General features: G+C 42.7%; 1 protein-coding gene and 1 non-coding gene across 3 annotated transcripts in view; both read right to left on the reverse strand.

Annotated features, from left to right (window-relative positions):
- LOC147880155 (Acyl-CoA N-acyltransferases (NAT) superfamily protein) overlaps positions 1-4519 on the reverse strand; it is a 109163-nt gene extending 104644 nt beyond the window's left edge. For both annotated transcript variants that reach the window (XM_087371066.1, XM_087371067.1), the window contains exon 1: positions 4306-4519. In XM_087371066.1, the coding sequence (XP_087227192.1) occupies positions 4306-4356 (51 nt within the window). In that variant the 5' untranslated portion in view covers positions 4357-4519. The remainder of the gene's footprint in view (positions 1-4305) is intronic.
- Positions 4500-4571, reverse strand: TRNAC-GCA (transfer RNA cysteine (anticodon GCA)). The gene has a single exon. It is a non-coding gene; the product is annotated as a tRNA-Cys (tRNA).
- Positions 4572-15171: the final 10600 nt, after the last annotated feature.

Here is a 15171-nt window from a genome sequence, read left to right on the forward strand (position 1 = left end):
ACTACTCACGTACATCGATTTCATACCCCTGCTAGAGGACCGAGCAGCTTTGATCACTCGCTCACTTCATGAGGCTGCACTTCACGCATTCCTATACACTACTCGCTCCAAACGCCCACCACCTCTAGGACTGCCGTTCCATGCAATAGTTGGTACGATGATGAGTGTAAGCCTCTACATCATCAACTCAAATTTGAAACCAAACATAATCTTCCGACCGAACCAAAGACAATGTGTGAGTATCGCCGTTGTTTAGTAACAACTCTAAGAATTTTTGGAGGAAATTCCTTAACAACGGTTCCCCTTGCCTCTAACAAACACCTAGGTTTGGCACACTTATGCATGCACCTTATATGATATCCCATATCAGCCTAGCCCTGACCTTTCACACACACCCCGCCCCACGTGTTGTACCCTTTGCACTAAGGATGGTATTAAGAACGCCGTGATGAAGCTTCATAACGGCCAAGCGAAAGATCATCAAGGTTTATGTACTGAATTCATTGCATATGGGATTAACATCCTAGCCTAGATCGTAGCAAAGCTATTTAATGAAGTGTTTGCCTCGGCTTCCTACGCACCTAGACCTTTAACACCATTTCATCTATTCACATGGCAAGGGATCCCATGGACCCGAGGAATTCTAGGACCATCATGATTGGACATGTCATGTCCAAGATCTATGCATCAGTACTTGAGACCGAGGTCAGCCACTTTGCAAAGATGCAGAGGCTCAGAGCAAAGGGGCAATCTAGATTCTGACATGACCACGACACCATGGACCACATACTCACTCAGATGTATCATTGAGGAGGCCAGCACGAAAGCAGAAGGTATATTCTTGCTTTGTGGATTTTTGCAAAGCTTTTGATACGGTACCAAGGGCCCGCCTTATTAGATGGCTGCATGATCTGGGTTATGACAAGGAGATCATTTGGGCTGTCATGGCAATTTACGAGCAAGTTTTGGGCAAAGTCAGGTCTGGGTCTGCTTGGACAGAGGAGATCATGAGCACTATTGGGGTCAAACAAGCGTGTCCTCTTTCACCCACCCAATTTGGCCTCTACATAAATGAGCTCAAGACCTTTATGTAGACTCTAGGTGGGGCTGGTTTCTTGATGGTATTTTGATTCAGATCTTGTTGTATGCAAATGACGTGGTGCTTTTATCTTCTTCTATAGAGGACCTTCAAAGACATTTAGATGTGGGATGGGTGCTTTCTTGCTGGTACTCTGATTCAGATCTTGTATGCAGATGACGTGGTAATTTTATCTTCTTCTGCAGAGGGCCTTCAAAGACATTTAGATGCACTACAATCCTTTTGTGAGTCACACGATTTGAAGGTTAACCTTGGAAAAACCAAGGTTATGATCTTCAATACCTCCCGAGCACCCATGCATAGAGCAGCTCACATTTGATGGATTGCACGTTCAGATTGTCTCGTCTTACACATACCTAGGGGTTCTCTTTTTTGGCACTGTTTTTACGATGAGACCAACTATGCAGGCCCATCTCAGCAGAGGGTACACTTCTCTACCCAGATTGAAAAGGCAGTGCTTCCACTTACACTTTCAGGACCTCTGGACCAAGGTCCTCTTGTTCAACTCCTTGATTCGACCAGTTGGGATGTATGGCAGCCCTAGTTGGGGGCAGGATCTTTCAGATGCAAAGTGGGCTCGGGTGGAGCGTCTCCAGGTCCTCATGTTGTTACGTATGATTAGCAGGTAAGCCGTCGGTCCTCATCAAATTATTCAAGCTGAGTTTGAATCACCCCCGCTACAACTTGATACAACATTCCAGGTCATCACGTATCTATATCGCATCAGGAGGTATGGAGACTGCACCTCAGGCCAACGTAGATTGCCATGGCTAGCATTGTCCTCCTCTATGGTTGGCCGCCTTCATCCATGAGGCAGTTAGACATCACGAGCACCTACTCGAATCATAGAGACAGGAACGAGATGCACTAGTAGACTCTTCTCAGAGGATGATCGCAAAGTTTTTCCAGCAAGACATCACACGTTTCACCACACGGACCTACGACGCGATCGAGACCCAGATCCAGTGATGTCATACCCGACAGAGGATGGACACCCAGATTACACTTGGGGACATTCCTTCCATGTTCAGGATGGAGGTAGGACCTACTGAGGTCACTGTAGCCTTGGCCCGACGCAGATCTTCTACCAGAAGACCACGCCGTGTAGCACCCACAGATAGTCAACAGCACTCTTATCTCTGACTTTATGCTACCACTGTCTCATCGGGTGCCGGGTCCTTCATGATCTTGCGTTGGATTCTCTTGTGTATTCTAATGATCTATGATGATAGTGACGATGATGGGGGCCACACCGACATCGACATTATGCTTTGGCTTTGTATTGAGGTTCTTATGACTATGTAGCATGTACGGTCTATCGAAGACACTAATAAACTTTCATTCTTTCTTTCTAGACGTCTGATGAGACGAGATCTCAACACTGTGTCAAGAGCTTTGTGAAAATACAAGCAATAAGCCCTCTCTCTTCGTGCTCTGGCCTCCTCAATGACACCTCTAAGTGTGAGTATGTGATCTAGAGTACCTGCCTGTCCCATGCCTCTGAGTTCTTGAAGCTCTGGGAAACGGCTAACTGTTGTAGTTTTCCGGCCACATGGGATCCCTGGCCTTGTGAATGAGAGTGATGGAGTTAAGGGTCCAGGTGCAAACACCTTCCTTGAAAAGCTTTGCTAAGCTCGCGGCCATAGCATTTATTCCATATGCAATGAACTCCGTACGCACGCCTCATGATCTTTCGTTGGGTCGTTGTGAAGCTCCAAGGCTGCATGTTTGACACCACTGGCTGTAAGAAGTGTGTAGGATGTAGGACGTGATGCGTGCAAGAGATTGTGATGCTGGCTGGTTAGGGACACCATATAGCACGTGTGCATAGGCATGCCCGAGTATGGTGTCCGTAAGAGGAGATGGGGCTTGTTGTTTAAGAAAGTTCCGCCAAAAGTCTTTAGAGTTGTTACTAAACAAAATGTTTTTGAACTCCTCACTTTGGCAAGCTGAAGCTCACTTAGGAGCTGCAAGTGTTGGGATTTTGTGGGAGTACAGCTGTGTAAGATTTTAATCTATTAAGGTGGAATATAATTTGAGTATTGTGCCTGCTCATTACTGCTATTTATACTCCAGATCTGGGTATCTAGTGTAGGATTCTTGTGCATATGTGTCATCTGATTTGCGCATTCCCTTTGGTTCAAAGTTCTTCCTTTGGTAAATAATTCCTGTGCTGCATAGGGTTTAGCAAGCCCCTCTATATTCTACCATGATACCAAGGACAAATGTGGTACATGCCTAGATTTTCCAATATGACCATCATTGCCTTCCCTCTTGCCTGTAGACAACATGTGAGACTCTTTTGAGCCTAGCGGGCATTTGGCTTGACGGTGTGTAGCTGAGCCGGTAGCCTGTGGCCCCAATGGATGGGTCCTTGCAGGTTTGTATTCCTATTGGCCAAACAAAGGTTATTCTTTTTGCACAAAAAGAAAGGCCAAATCGGCACCTGACTATGCCTATCCACAGTGCAGCTGAGATGTGTCTTATTTCACACCATCAACAGCAATTGTACTCGTACTGTCAACCACAGCCGAATATTGTGAGCAATGACAATGTACCTCTTGGCGGATAATGCTGGAAGTCGAGTATACCAGGCTCACAAGCTAACCATGACACCTTCGACTATCTGTTACACGATGCTCAAAGTTTTGATATCGACAAACAACAATTATGCGGTCCCGTGTTTCAGGAAGAAGCTGCCATTTAAGACCAATACCCAAATCTGCAAGATTCCTGACATCTGTGGTTGGCGTGGCAATTTCATGCATAAGGCTGGTATGCCCAACCTGCAGTTTGTGCAGCCAAATACTCCAAACTTCAGAAGAGAGAAGCACAGAGTTTTTTGTACGAGGAATAAGAGGCAAGGATAGCTTTGCAACTATTACTTGGAAGAGTTGAACTGTTCTTGTTATGAAGCTGAGGTTTCCCTTCAAATAAGGCATTCCCACACCTTCCCGTTTCAGGACAGAAATACTAGTGTTGATCGGTTTGTCTCTCGCTGACATGGCTAGGACAGCAAACCGTAGTAAACGACATTGATTCCTTCAGTCGGAGCATAGCTATGTTGGTCTTGAAGAGGAAGTATCAGTTCTATTTTTTGCACTTCAAAGTGTCTAGCATACATAATAGCCAGCTTCAGGTATAGTTGCTATTTAATCAATCCAATCGGTTTGGTCTCTTTACACATGCGACCCAAAAAGACTTACCTCCTTCCTCTTCAGTTTCTTTTCCTTGCTTATAGATTTCTTCTTATCCATGGACGAGAAGTTCAAAAGCTTCTGGCTTGTAGATTAGGCCGCCAAAAAAATTTATTTTGTACCCCCACCGAACGCGGAGAAAATAAGTACTCTCAACGCGAGAGCAGTGAAAAGCTGAGACCGCGTTCAGCGGGCGGGGCAAAAGGGCGCAACCGGGGTCGAACCGGTGACCTATCGGACTGCAGCCGATTGCTCTACCACTGAGCTATACACCCCTCTTGTTGACGTAGATTAGTTTTTTGTTATATTTATTACCTCTTTTAAATCGGGTACGTTGACCATGTATGCATCCGATTTTGTCCTCCACCTTTTTATGTAAATATATTTTCTTGAAGTGTGTATCTCAAAGGACCTTTATTTTACTTTTCAATAGAACCACAAAGCTATAACTTATGGGTACTTCTTTAACGATAATGACCAGGAGGCGTAAAATTCTTCGCTACCATGACTAAACTACTTATTTTAGATCATTGAAACATCATGAAAATAATGTAATCTCAACAAGTACTGACCAATTGAATTGTATATAGCACTTGTCATATCTCTGATGCAGGAGAGATGTACATGCACATGTAATGTCAATACCATAAGGGAACCATTACTAGTGTGACAAGTTTCCCCCCCATGTTGGATTCTAATGCCCACAAATGGGCTTAAGAGAATGGATATTTTCATGGAGAATGGTTTACCCCCTATTTTTCACACAATTAGCCTACCACATTCCCAAGTCCTCAATCTTTTTTTCTTTTTGGGCAGACAAGTCCTCAATCTTGGTCACATATAGTAGCTTCATGTGCAGTTCAACATGTTGTCCTAAAATTAGCTTGGTTGTATGCTATTAGGATTGTATTGTTACTCTCAAAGTAAGACATCTAGGCCACTTGGTCCTCACTAACCAAAGTGTATTGTCATATGCTTTACTCTCAAAATGGGACATCTAAGCCACTTGATCCTCCATTGACCAACACTTTTCTCCCAACAATGAAGGCACTTGATCCTCACTGACCACCACTTCCTCCCATGCCACTTGATCCTCACTAACCAACACTTTTAATTGTAGCACATTTAGGCCACGTGATCCTCATTGCACAATATGACATGCAGGAGAAAGAGCATGTGGAAATTTTCGTTCCTAGATAGCTGGGTACCTATTATGGGAAGCAGATCAAGCTGGATTTGTTGCAGCAGGTGATAGAGAGCCTGATATTGAGAACAAATTCAGAGCTACCATTCATACCTTTGTGCAAGCTAGTCATAAACAAGGCCATTAGGACAATGGTCGATAGCCTAGGAGCTATGGAGGATAGGTTTGATTCATAGGGTGACTTTCATGTGTTGCTTGGGCATCTAGGTGAGCCAAAAGCCATATGGATTGATGAGGTCCAAAAATGCAACAAGCCCTTATGGGAAATGGTGAACCAAGAATTTGAGAATGAGCTTGACTTCAAACCAAAGTGGGTCCACTTGAAGGGTAAAAAGTTATTGGTTTAGGATGGCAACTATAGGCTAAAGGCCTGGGCTAGGGTAGCGCATGTAACTTCTTTTGATTGAAATAACCCCAAGGGTAGAAGTTGATTACTATGTAGACCTAGAAGGACGGAACCTTGGTGTTGTGGGCTGAGGCATCCTAGAAGATTGATAAATAAATGTCCGTCATTGTCGCTGGAGTCTGAGCACTCATCTATGGAGAGTTTGGATTTTGAGCGAATGACCATTTCCTTGGTGGAACATCATAATCAACTAGAAGACCAACTCAAAAAATGGAGAGAACGTCTTCAAAAATACTCGGCTATCATTCTAGAGAAATTACATTGAGAGAGATATGAAGGCAGAAGACCAGCTACAATTGAAGGTCAAAGAAGTAATTGATGGGAAGAGAATTGTTCTTCTGATGGAGAGAGACACCACCGAAGACCCGAGGTTAACGTGGATCACACAACTAAGACAATTTTCCCGAGTTCCTCTCACATTAGATAGAACTTCTACTCAGCCTACAAACGTACATCAAACTATACCTCTAAGGCCTGAGGACAGGACCAGCCAATTGTCAAAGAGTCTACAGTAGCCTCATACACATGATAGACATGACAGGTTGAAGGCTAGCAACTCGGTCTTTCCAAGTGGAAGACTTACCTACTCAGGTTATGGAGTAGAGAAGTCTAAGTCCAGCACCAACATCAAGGTAAAGTTTTAGAATTTCAAAGGCACTGATGATGAAGACCCTTACAGTCAATTGCAGTGCACCTATCACATCAATGGTGCAACAACAGATGAGGAGTACATGGATTATTTCCCATGTACCTTAATAAAAAATGCCCAGACTTGATGGTTCAATAAGTTCCCAATTGGATGTTTTCTTGACTAGTATGCAATGTGCGAGGCATTCTGCAAAGGTTCAGGCACAAAATTAATGAGGAAGATGTCCGGACCAAGCCAAGTGAATTGAAGCAAAATGAGGGAGATTCCATCTAAGATTTTGTGCTTAGATGCGATCATCAATCAATTGAGCATGGTTCCAGATGACAAGTCTATGAGAGCCTAGTTGATAATGGGTTGCACCTAGGTAGACTTGTGCAATCCAACTAGAACCTATTAGAGAATCTCTTGCTTTGGAGAAAAGTGAAGGCTTGAAGAATAAAGCAAAGAAGAAAGATGCTAACAGTGACACTAAGGAGACACTAGAAAAGAAAGATAAACTCAAGAGAAATGGTGTAGCAAGTGTTCGAGGGGTGGACACGTGGAAGAGGAATGCAAGACTAAGTACTGCAACACTTGAACCAAGTTTGGGCATGATTAATCAAATCGTTGGTTCAATGGGAAATATCAGCAAGTGTTGACAAACCAAGTGGCCACTGATGCTCGGCAAACCAACCGGTAAGCCACCACATCCCAAGTAGAAGGACAAAGGTAAGAATGGTAAGGAGAAGACCAATCCATCTAAGATTAAGTGCTTCTGTTGTGGAGAGAATCATCTGATTGTTGAGCAATTGTAGCCAAGCTATTAGATGTAGTTGATGCCCAAGTGGTCACTTGGTGAAAGAATCAAAAGAAACCATTGAAACCATAGGCTCTTCAAGTAAAGACATTAATTGGAAGGATCAAAAGGAGTTGGCAACCAAAATTGCAAGGGAGTTGAAAGGAAAAGCTCCAACAGTAGAGATGCCCATCGAGCAGACTTAGCAATCTATCATCGAGCAAGGGGAGTCCTCAAAATCTAAGGCAAAGACAATAGAATTGAGTACTTCACAAGAACCAAGTGCATCAGCTAGCTCGAGCATGGGAAATATTTAGGAATATGCAAGTTAGTCTAACATTCGTTGAGTTAATGCGATAGCCCCATACTGTCAAGATTTCTTTGCTCATTAGATCAAGGAATCATTCGAGCAACCAAAAGAGGTACATCCCTTAGCTACTATACTTGTGATTGATACTCCATCAGTTGATGAGGAAGTGCTAGTAATCACCATCAAGGTTAAGAAACAAACTTTAATGAGAGTATTAGTAGACGGTGGTTCAGGAGTGAACATCATTTTGAATAAATTGCTGAGAGATTGAAGTTTAAGTCATATAATCCATCACCTTTCTAAGTACGTATGACAGATCAACAACCAGTTGACCCCAAAGGTATGTTACAGGATGTTGTCATTTCTATAGGTGGCATCTATTATGCAGTTAGTTTTATTGTGATCACTGATCATTAAAATAGATAGTCAAGATGTATGCATTCCTACAAATCCTTGGAAGGTTCCAAGTAGTTGTCGACCAAAGAATTTGGGGGTCACAGATCTATTTCCTCAAGGTGTTGAGTCACGATTGATGGAGTTCCAAATCCTAACCTGTGGATGAGATTGAAATTTTCCAAAATATCGAACAGAAGTTGAAAGCCTAGCAAATTGCCAAGCAAAAATATCTCTTCTCGAGTAACTTCACTAAAGACATTGAAGGGGAATACAAGATAGTTGAGATGCTAGTGACTATCACTAGACTCAGTAATGAACAATTACTACTAGAGCCAACACAAGAGCTAAATCTTGGAACAGAAGACAACCCTGGCATGGTAGTGGTAAGTGCCAATCTCTCTTGAGCAGCTCGGCATTACCCGATAATTATTTGTTAGGTATAAGGATGTGTTTTCCTAAAGTTACACAGACCTCCAAGGAGTTCCTCTTGAGTTGTGTCAACACAAGATACCTTTGTTGCCACGTGCAAAGCCAATTCAACAACAGAGGTATAGAATGAATCCTGACTATGCCAAGTGGGTAAAAGTCGAGCTAGATCAAATCTTGTGTGCTAGGTTTGTCTATGCCATTGATCGTGTGATTGGTTATTCCCTTTTTGATGCTTCGGTCCCCTCTCAAGGCTAACTCAAAAAAGGTGCTCGGTGTCAACCCAACCCGGTGCTCTGCTCGGTGAAGTTGCCTTCTATTGCAATCCTAAGAATAGTGTGCTCAAGTCGGGGTTAGCTGTTGCAAGAGAACTGTATGATGACGGGAGAATACCAAGTCTTACACACACACTTCAGAACACTTAGAGAATATGGAGTGCATCACAACAATAGGGTCAAGTACATGAGAAAACAACATCAATTTGGATTGGAACTCAAATTGTCTTGAGTACAACAAAGCCACCTTGGCTTGCAACAAGCACTTCCTATCCTAGCAAGCTCAGGTCAGAGGAAGAGAGCTCTGCACACTGCTCTCTTGTTCTCTTCTCTGCCTTTACAACCATATTAATCTACCTAATAAAACTACCTTCTAAATGAATATGCACTCGGTGCGCCAACCTACATCTATGGATTGGTGATGATGCTGCAATCTCCTACACCTCCACTACAAAGATGGTGCTATAGATTGAGGCTCCACCATTCTCGAGGTTGGAACTCGGTGAACATTGGTGGTTCCATGTTAGCCTATCCCAAGGGCTAACATTTTGCCTCAGCTACCCTTAGCCGTGTCCTCACGGACTAACAGGGACCAGTCGTTGCTCAAACATGGAGGCTCTAGGGCTAAAGCCACATGGCTATCGATGGTGATGCCTGCATCAGAGTGGAGGTTGGGGGAGAAATGGCTGATGAGAAAGGCCAACATCATCCATGGTAGAAGCTCAAGGAGAAGAATGCGGTTGTTCCGCCTCAGAACGATAGTGCCCTTTTGGGGGCCATGGATATATCTCATTGATGTCCACCGGAGGCTGCTTGGGGTTGGTAGGCCACCCCATGGTCCATGCTTCAGCTACTGGATCTTCAGAGGGCTCATTGGCATCCAATACCATTGCAAAAATTGGTTGTGTAGCACTAGACTTGGCTCACCCGCTCCTGCCACTTTGTATTGCGATCTTTATATAAGTCAGGGATATTATCCCACATTGACTTAGCCTTGGTTACATGACTACTTATAGGATTTTTGAGCTCCTGCAAAAGGAGGCTTGGGCATTGAAGGATTAGGTAGTTGTCGGATCCAAACAATGATCAACTTGCGCTCCATCTTGAAGATATTATGCGATCATTGGGTGCGCTCTTCAACAAAATGGCTGAACACCTTTATTGCTCAGGCTCAGTCATACACTGACACCACCAATTGTACTAGCTCTAAAACACCTTGATGCATTGAGTGTGGGGGAGCAAACATATCCATTTCTTTAGGTTGCTGATGAATCATGATTTTGCATGAATGTGCCCACAACATTGATACTACCACGTGGTGACATACGATGCATCTCCTTTGTTGTGACCACATAGCTCACGGCATTCTTTTTTCTAAGAAATTCACCAAGGCATTGTCAGCCCAATGGTTGTGTTTGAGTTTTGTCTGTTTGAAGAACTCATTGCTTGATATGGCTTTACTTTGCTTCCATTGTACAACTCAGAGAAGACATTGCCTTGTAAATACTCGAGCTGAATTGTCCCATTGTTAAAAACTTCAATTAGCCACCAACCCAACTTGAAATTTGTTTTGATAGGCCCTAGCTTAATATTGTAGAGTAACATGAGCATACCCTTGTTCAATGCTTAAGCACAATGTGCCTGTCATGCCAGGCCTTTCTCCTATAATGTATCACCAATCATGACCAGCTGCTTGGAGGTGTAGCTCATCCAGGTGGCTTAGCTGATGCAATCACCCCTTGATTGCTTTTGTTTAATCTAAATGATGCTCAGTGGCAATCCGTAGAATCAAAAAAATAAATTCTGAAGGAACAATTGATTCCAAGCCAAAGGCCATACAAAAGGGTTTAAGATTGTTAGTCACCTTTTAGGAAGTCTTATAGGCCCACAAAGTAGAATGCAATTTTGTATCATATTCACCCTTAGTTGATTGCACGGTCTTAGTGAGGATGAGCTTAAATGTCTTGTTTATTGACTCAACTTTACCATTGCCATGAGGGTAGTAGGAAGTGGAGACCATATGCATGATTTTGGATTCCTTCTTAAGAGGATGCATCACATCGTTAAGGAAATGTGTACCTTGGTCATTGACAAGCTGCAAAGGGCATCCATATCTACATATGATATTTTAAAAAATGAACCTATCAGCTCTTTAAGCCAAGTTGTCTTGGATTGCCATAGCTTCTGCCCACTTAGTAGCATAGTCAATGGCTACAATAATGTATTTATTCTAACTGAACCTGGCTAAATTGAAAGGACTAGCAAAGTTCTCTAAAAAGGTTCCCATAGGTGAGTGGGTTGCAAAGGCATAGACTGATTAGCCAATAGGAATCCAATGCATTGATAGATGTCACATTGCAAATGATTAGTTTGAGCATCCTTGAATAAGGTTTCCCCAAGAATTCAGCATCTGGCAGTTCCATAGCAACTCCTTGTGTATCCTTGGGTGTTGGTAATGGAAAAATAGTCAGCTCCTACATGGATCTTGCTTGATTTATGAATGATTTTAAAGTTAAACTCCTAAAGTACAAGCATCCCCAATCAACAAGGCATCCTTGAATGATAGTCTTATTGGTAAGGTAAAGTAAGGCTTAATGATCCACATAGAACACAAAAGGATTACCGAGTAGATAATTCCTTAGTTCTTGCACATTGAATACCATTCCCAAAGCTTCTCACTTGGTAGTGCTATAATTGGACTCGTTGGGGGGGGTCAGTAATTGGCTAGCATAATATACTAGATAGTCCAATCGACCATCCGATTGTGCCAAAATAATGCCTAAGTCATATCCAAAAGAATCTACATGCACATGAAAAATTACATTCCACCTTGGTTGCCTTACAATAGGAGCGGCCATTGCTCGGCTCTTCATCTCATGGAAAACCACAGTCAACTCGGCATTCCGCTCAACCTTAGCATCTTTCTTTGTCAACTCATACAAAGGCACTGCAATCTTGACAAAGTCTTTGATGAATCTATGATAGAAACTGATAAACCCCATAAAGGTAGGCAATTGAATTAGGTTCTAAGGCTCACGCATCTATTATGTAGCTTTGATTTCACTTGGATCGGTTCTTATGCCATCTTTGGAAATGAGGTGGCCGCATAGTATCCCGAGTCAGACAAAATATACAATCTTAGCTAGGTTCAATGAGAAAGACCTTTTCCAGATCCCAAGATGATCTATGTTTGAAGAATAAACACATAAGTCATTTAAATAGATGGCGATGTGTTTAGTGAGATAATCTTGGAAGGTTTCAACCATAGACTTCTGAAAGGTTGATGGGGCATTTCTCAATCCAACAGGCATAACTCCGGTTCCATAAGCACCCCATTCTATAATAGATCTTCTAGAGCCATTATGATTTAGTTATAGCCACTGTAACCATCCATAAATGAGTACATCTCATGTCCTACAACTTGATCCAAGATTCCATTGGTGAAGGGTATAGGAAACAAATCAGGAACTGTCATGGCATTTAACTTCCTATAGTCCACATAGACTAAGAGTTTGCCATTTTTCTTAGACACAACCACAATAGGAAAGAGCCAATCACCACAATCAATGGCATAGATGGGGCATAGATAAACACAACTTGCAAGAGTTGATCCACAACTTGGATTTTACTAGCTTGGCATAGTTAAGGTTCTGTACCTCTGTTGTCAAATTGGCTTAGCACTTGGCACCTGGGGCACCAACTCAATATGTAATCTGTTACTACCCGTCCAAAATCTAGGGTATGGGGGGACAAGGTCCATATATAATATGCATGCATTTTCTTTAAAATTTTCAAATATGCAAGGGAAAAATATGAAAATTTCATGTCCGCCCTCCTACAAAATATAAGTAATATACCTTGAAAAATATGCAATATTTTAAGATATGTACATATTTTTCATAATATGTAAGGCCCAAGGGGGGGTATTTTGGATGAGGGGGGTAAAACAAAAAATACACTAAAATATGAAAACCCATATTTCAAATGAAGGTGTAAAGACATATTTGAAGGTCTTTTAGTGTAGAACACAACCATGTTAATTTGAATAATTTCTACTCATGGCATATTGTTAAATTCATCTCATACTCAAGATTTTGATAGGTTTTCTTACTAAAGGGAGTTGGCGCCCCAGGACTTGGCATCAAAGGTATCTTGTGTTGACACAACTTGAACAAACTCCCCGTAAGTTTGTGTAACTCGATGCAAACACACCCATGTATCTTACAAACAAATTTCTTATCATTTTGAGTTTCTTGGAAGAAATATGGGCACTTACCACTACCACAGTAGGGTGGTCCTTTGTTCCAAGGTTTAGTTCTTGTGTTGGATTTGGAACCAACTGTTCAATACTACTGTTGGCTCTTTCCTATGGCTTTTGTAGGAAGAGCAGGGTTTTCTCAGTATGCAGGGTTCCAAGGCTTTTTGTCACCTACAGATATATCGGGGTTGTCGGTTGTAGTATATGTGTAGCTTAGGACCTCGAGTCGTGTTCCAGTGAGAGACGTAGGCTTAAGTGTGGTAAGAAAACAAAGTGCATGCATGTGTAAAAGGAACGTGTATCATCATGATTGAGGTAATAAAGGCTTTCGCCTTCATTGGGGGTTGCAGGGTTTAAGAGGAGTTTAAGGGATAGAAGGAGGTTCCAAGGTTAGAAGGAGGTTCCAAGGTTTAGAAAGAGGTTCCAGGGTTAGAAGGAGGTTCCGAGGTTTAGAAGGAGGTTCCAAGGTTTAGAAGGAGGTTCCAGCGTTAGGAGTTCCAAGGTTTAGAAGAAGGTTCCAGGGTTAGAGAGAGGTTAGAAGAGGTTCCAAGGTTTAGGGTAGAGTACATGGTGGAGAACTCGTCTCCCTTGTAGATCATGGAGTTTAAGGGTTGAGGAACAAAGGGTTTAGGGGGAGCATAGGAGTGGGAGAGGAAAAAGGTGTAAGAGCATGGGGGAAAGAAGAGAGAGAGGAGGGAGGAGGAGGAGGAGGAGGAGGAGGAGGAGGGAGGATGAGGAGGAAGAGGGAGGAGGAGAAGGGAGGAGGAGGAGTGAGGAGGAGAGGGAGAGGATGGGTTGCAAGGTTGGAGGAGAGGGAAGGAGGGGTTGCAAGGTTAGGACATGCTTTTGGATTTGAAGTGCAAGGAAGCATGGACACTTGAGACAATTGCTTGGAATACCAAAGTAGAACTCAACGCAATGCCCCAAAGAGTGTGGGCTTCATTCCATTATGGGTTATTTATACAAGTTGGAGAGCTTCTCTCTCTGCATGTAGGAAGTGTAACACATTCTCTCTCTACATGTAGAACTTGCATGTACAAGTCGTATGTAGAACTTGCATGTACAACTCACATGTACAACTCACATGTAGGATTTGCATGTAGGAGTTGTATGTAGAACTTGCATGTACAACTCACATGTAGAACTTGCATGTACAACTCGCATGTAGGAGTTGTATGTAGAAGTCGTATGTAGAACTTGCATGTAGAACTCGCATGTAGAACTTGCATGTACAACTCGCATGTAGAAGTTGCATGTAGGAGTTGTATGTAGAAGTCGTATGTAGAACTTGCATGTAGAACATGCAAGTTAGATTTCTAAGAGGGATTATTTCTAGCCTTATGCAAGTACAAGCAGAGCTTTGCTGCTACTCTCTACACATACATTCTGTTCTACCTAATTCCATGTTGGCACATATACAACATACTCCCGGATCCATTTTATTACTCGTCCTTGGGTTATGGCTGATTGCGAGCATGTACCCGGGTTGCCATGCTTTTAGTCCAATGGCTGTGGAACTTGTGTCATGCCTGAGAGTGCTCTCAATAGAAGCAAGAATGGAAGAGGGAGAGAGAGAAACAGAGGGCCACACAAGTTTTGGTGGGTGCAGAACACCCTAATCTTCTTTTTCATTCATTTATATATGTGTTTGAGTATTGTACATAACCAGGGTAAAAGCACAGTGACCTTTAACCCCCACAACTTCCCACTTAAAGGACAATGTGCCTTTAAGGGAGAATAACCAGGGAGCATACTATCTAATGCCCATCAATACACGACAATACTCAAACCGCTAACTAGGTAGACTCTTCGTCAACATATCTACAGGGTTATCATTTGTATGAACCTTGACAAGCTCTATGCGCTTGTCCTCAAGTACCTCCCTGATGAAATGGTACCTGACCTCAATGTGTTTGGTCTTTGCATGAAAGACCGAATTCCGTGCTAGCTGAATAGCACTCATGGAATCACTATGCAATGTTGGTACACCTGTATGAATCCCCAAATCTCCCACTAGCCGATCAAGCCATATAGCCTCCTTGCAACCCTCTGTGGCTGCAGGCATACTCAGCCTCTGTGGTAGACAAAGCAACACACTTCTGTGCGCGAGACATCCACGACACTGCACCACTTTGCAAAGGTGAACACATAACTAGAAGTGGATCTTCTACTATCC

Source organism: Dipteris shenzhenensis, chromosome 32, assembly GCF_047967505.1.
Source record: "Dipteris shenzhenensis isolate YYH24624 ecotype China chromosome 32, Dip_SZ_1.0, whole genome shotgun sequence".
Taxonomy (NCBI): Eukaryota; Viridiplantae; Streptophyta; class Polypodiopsida; order Gleicheniales; family Dipteridaceae; genus Dipteris; species Dipteris shenzhenensis.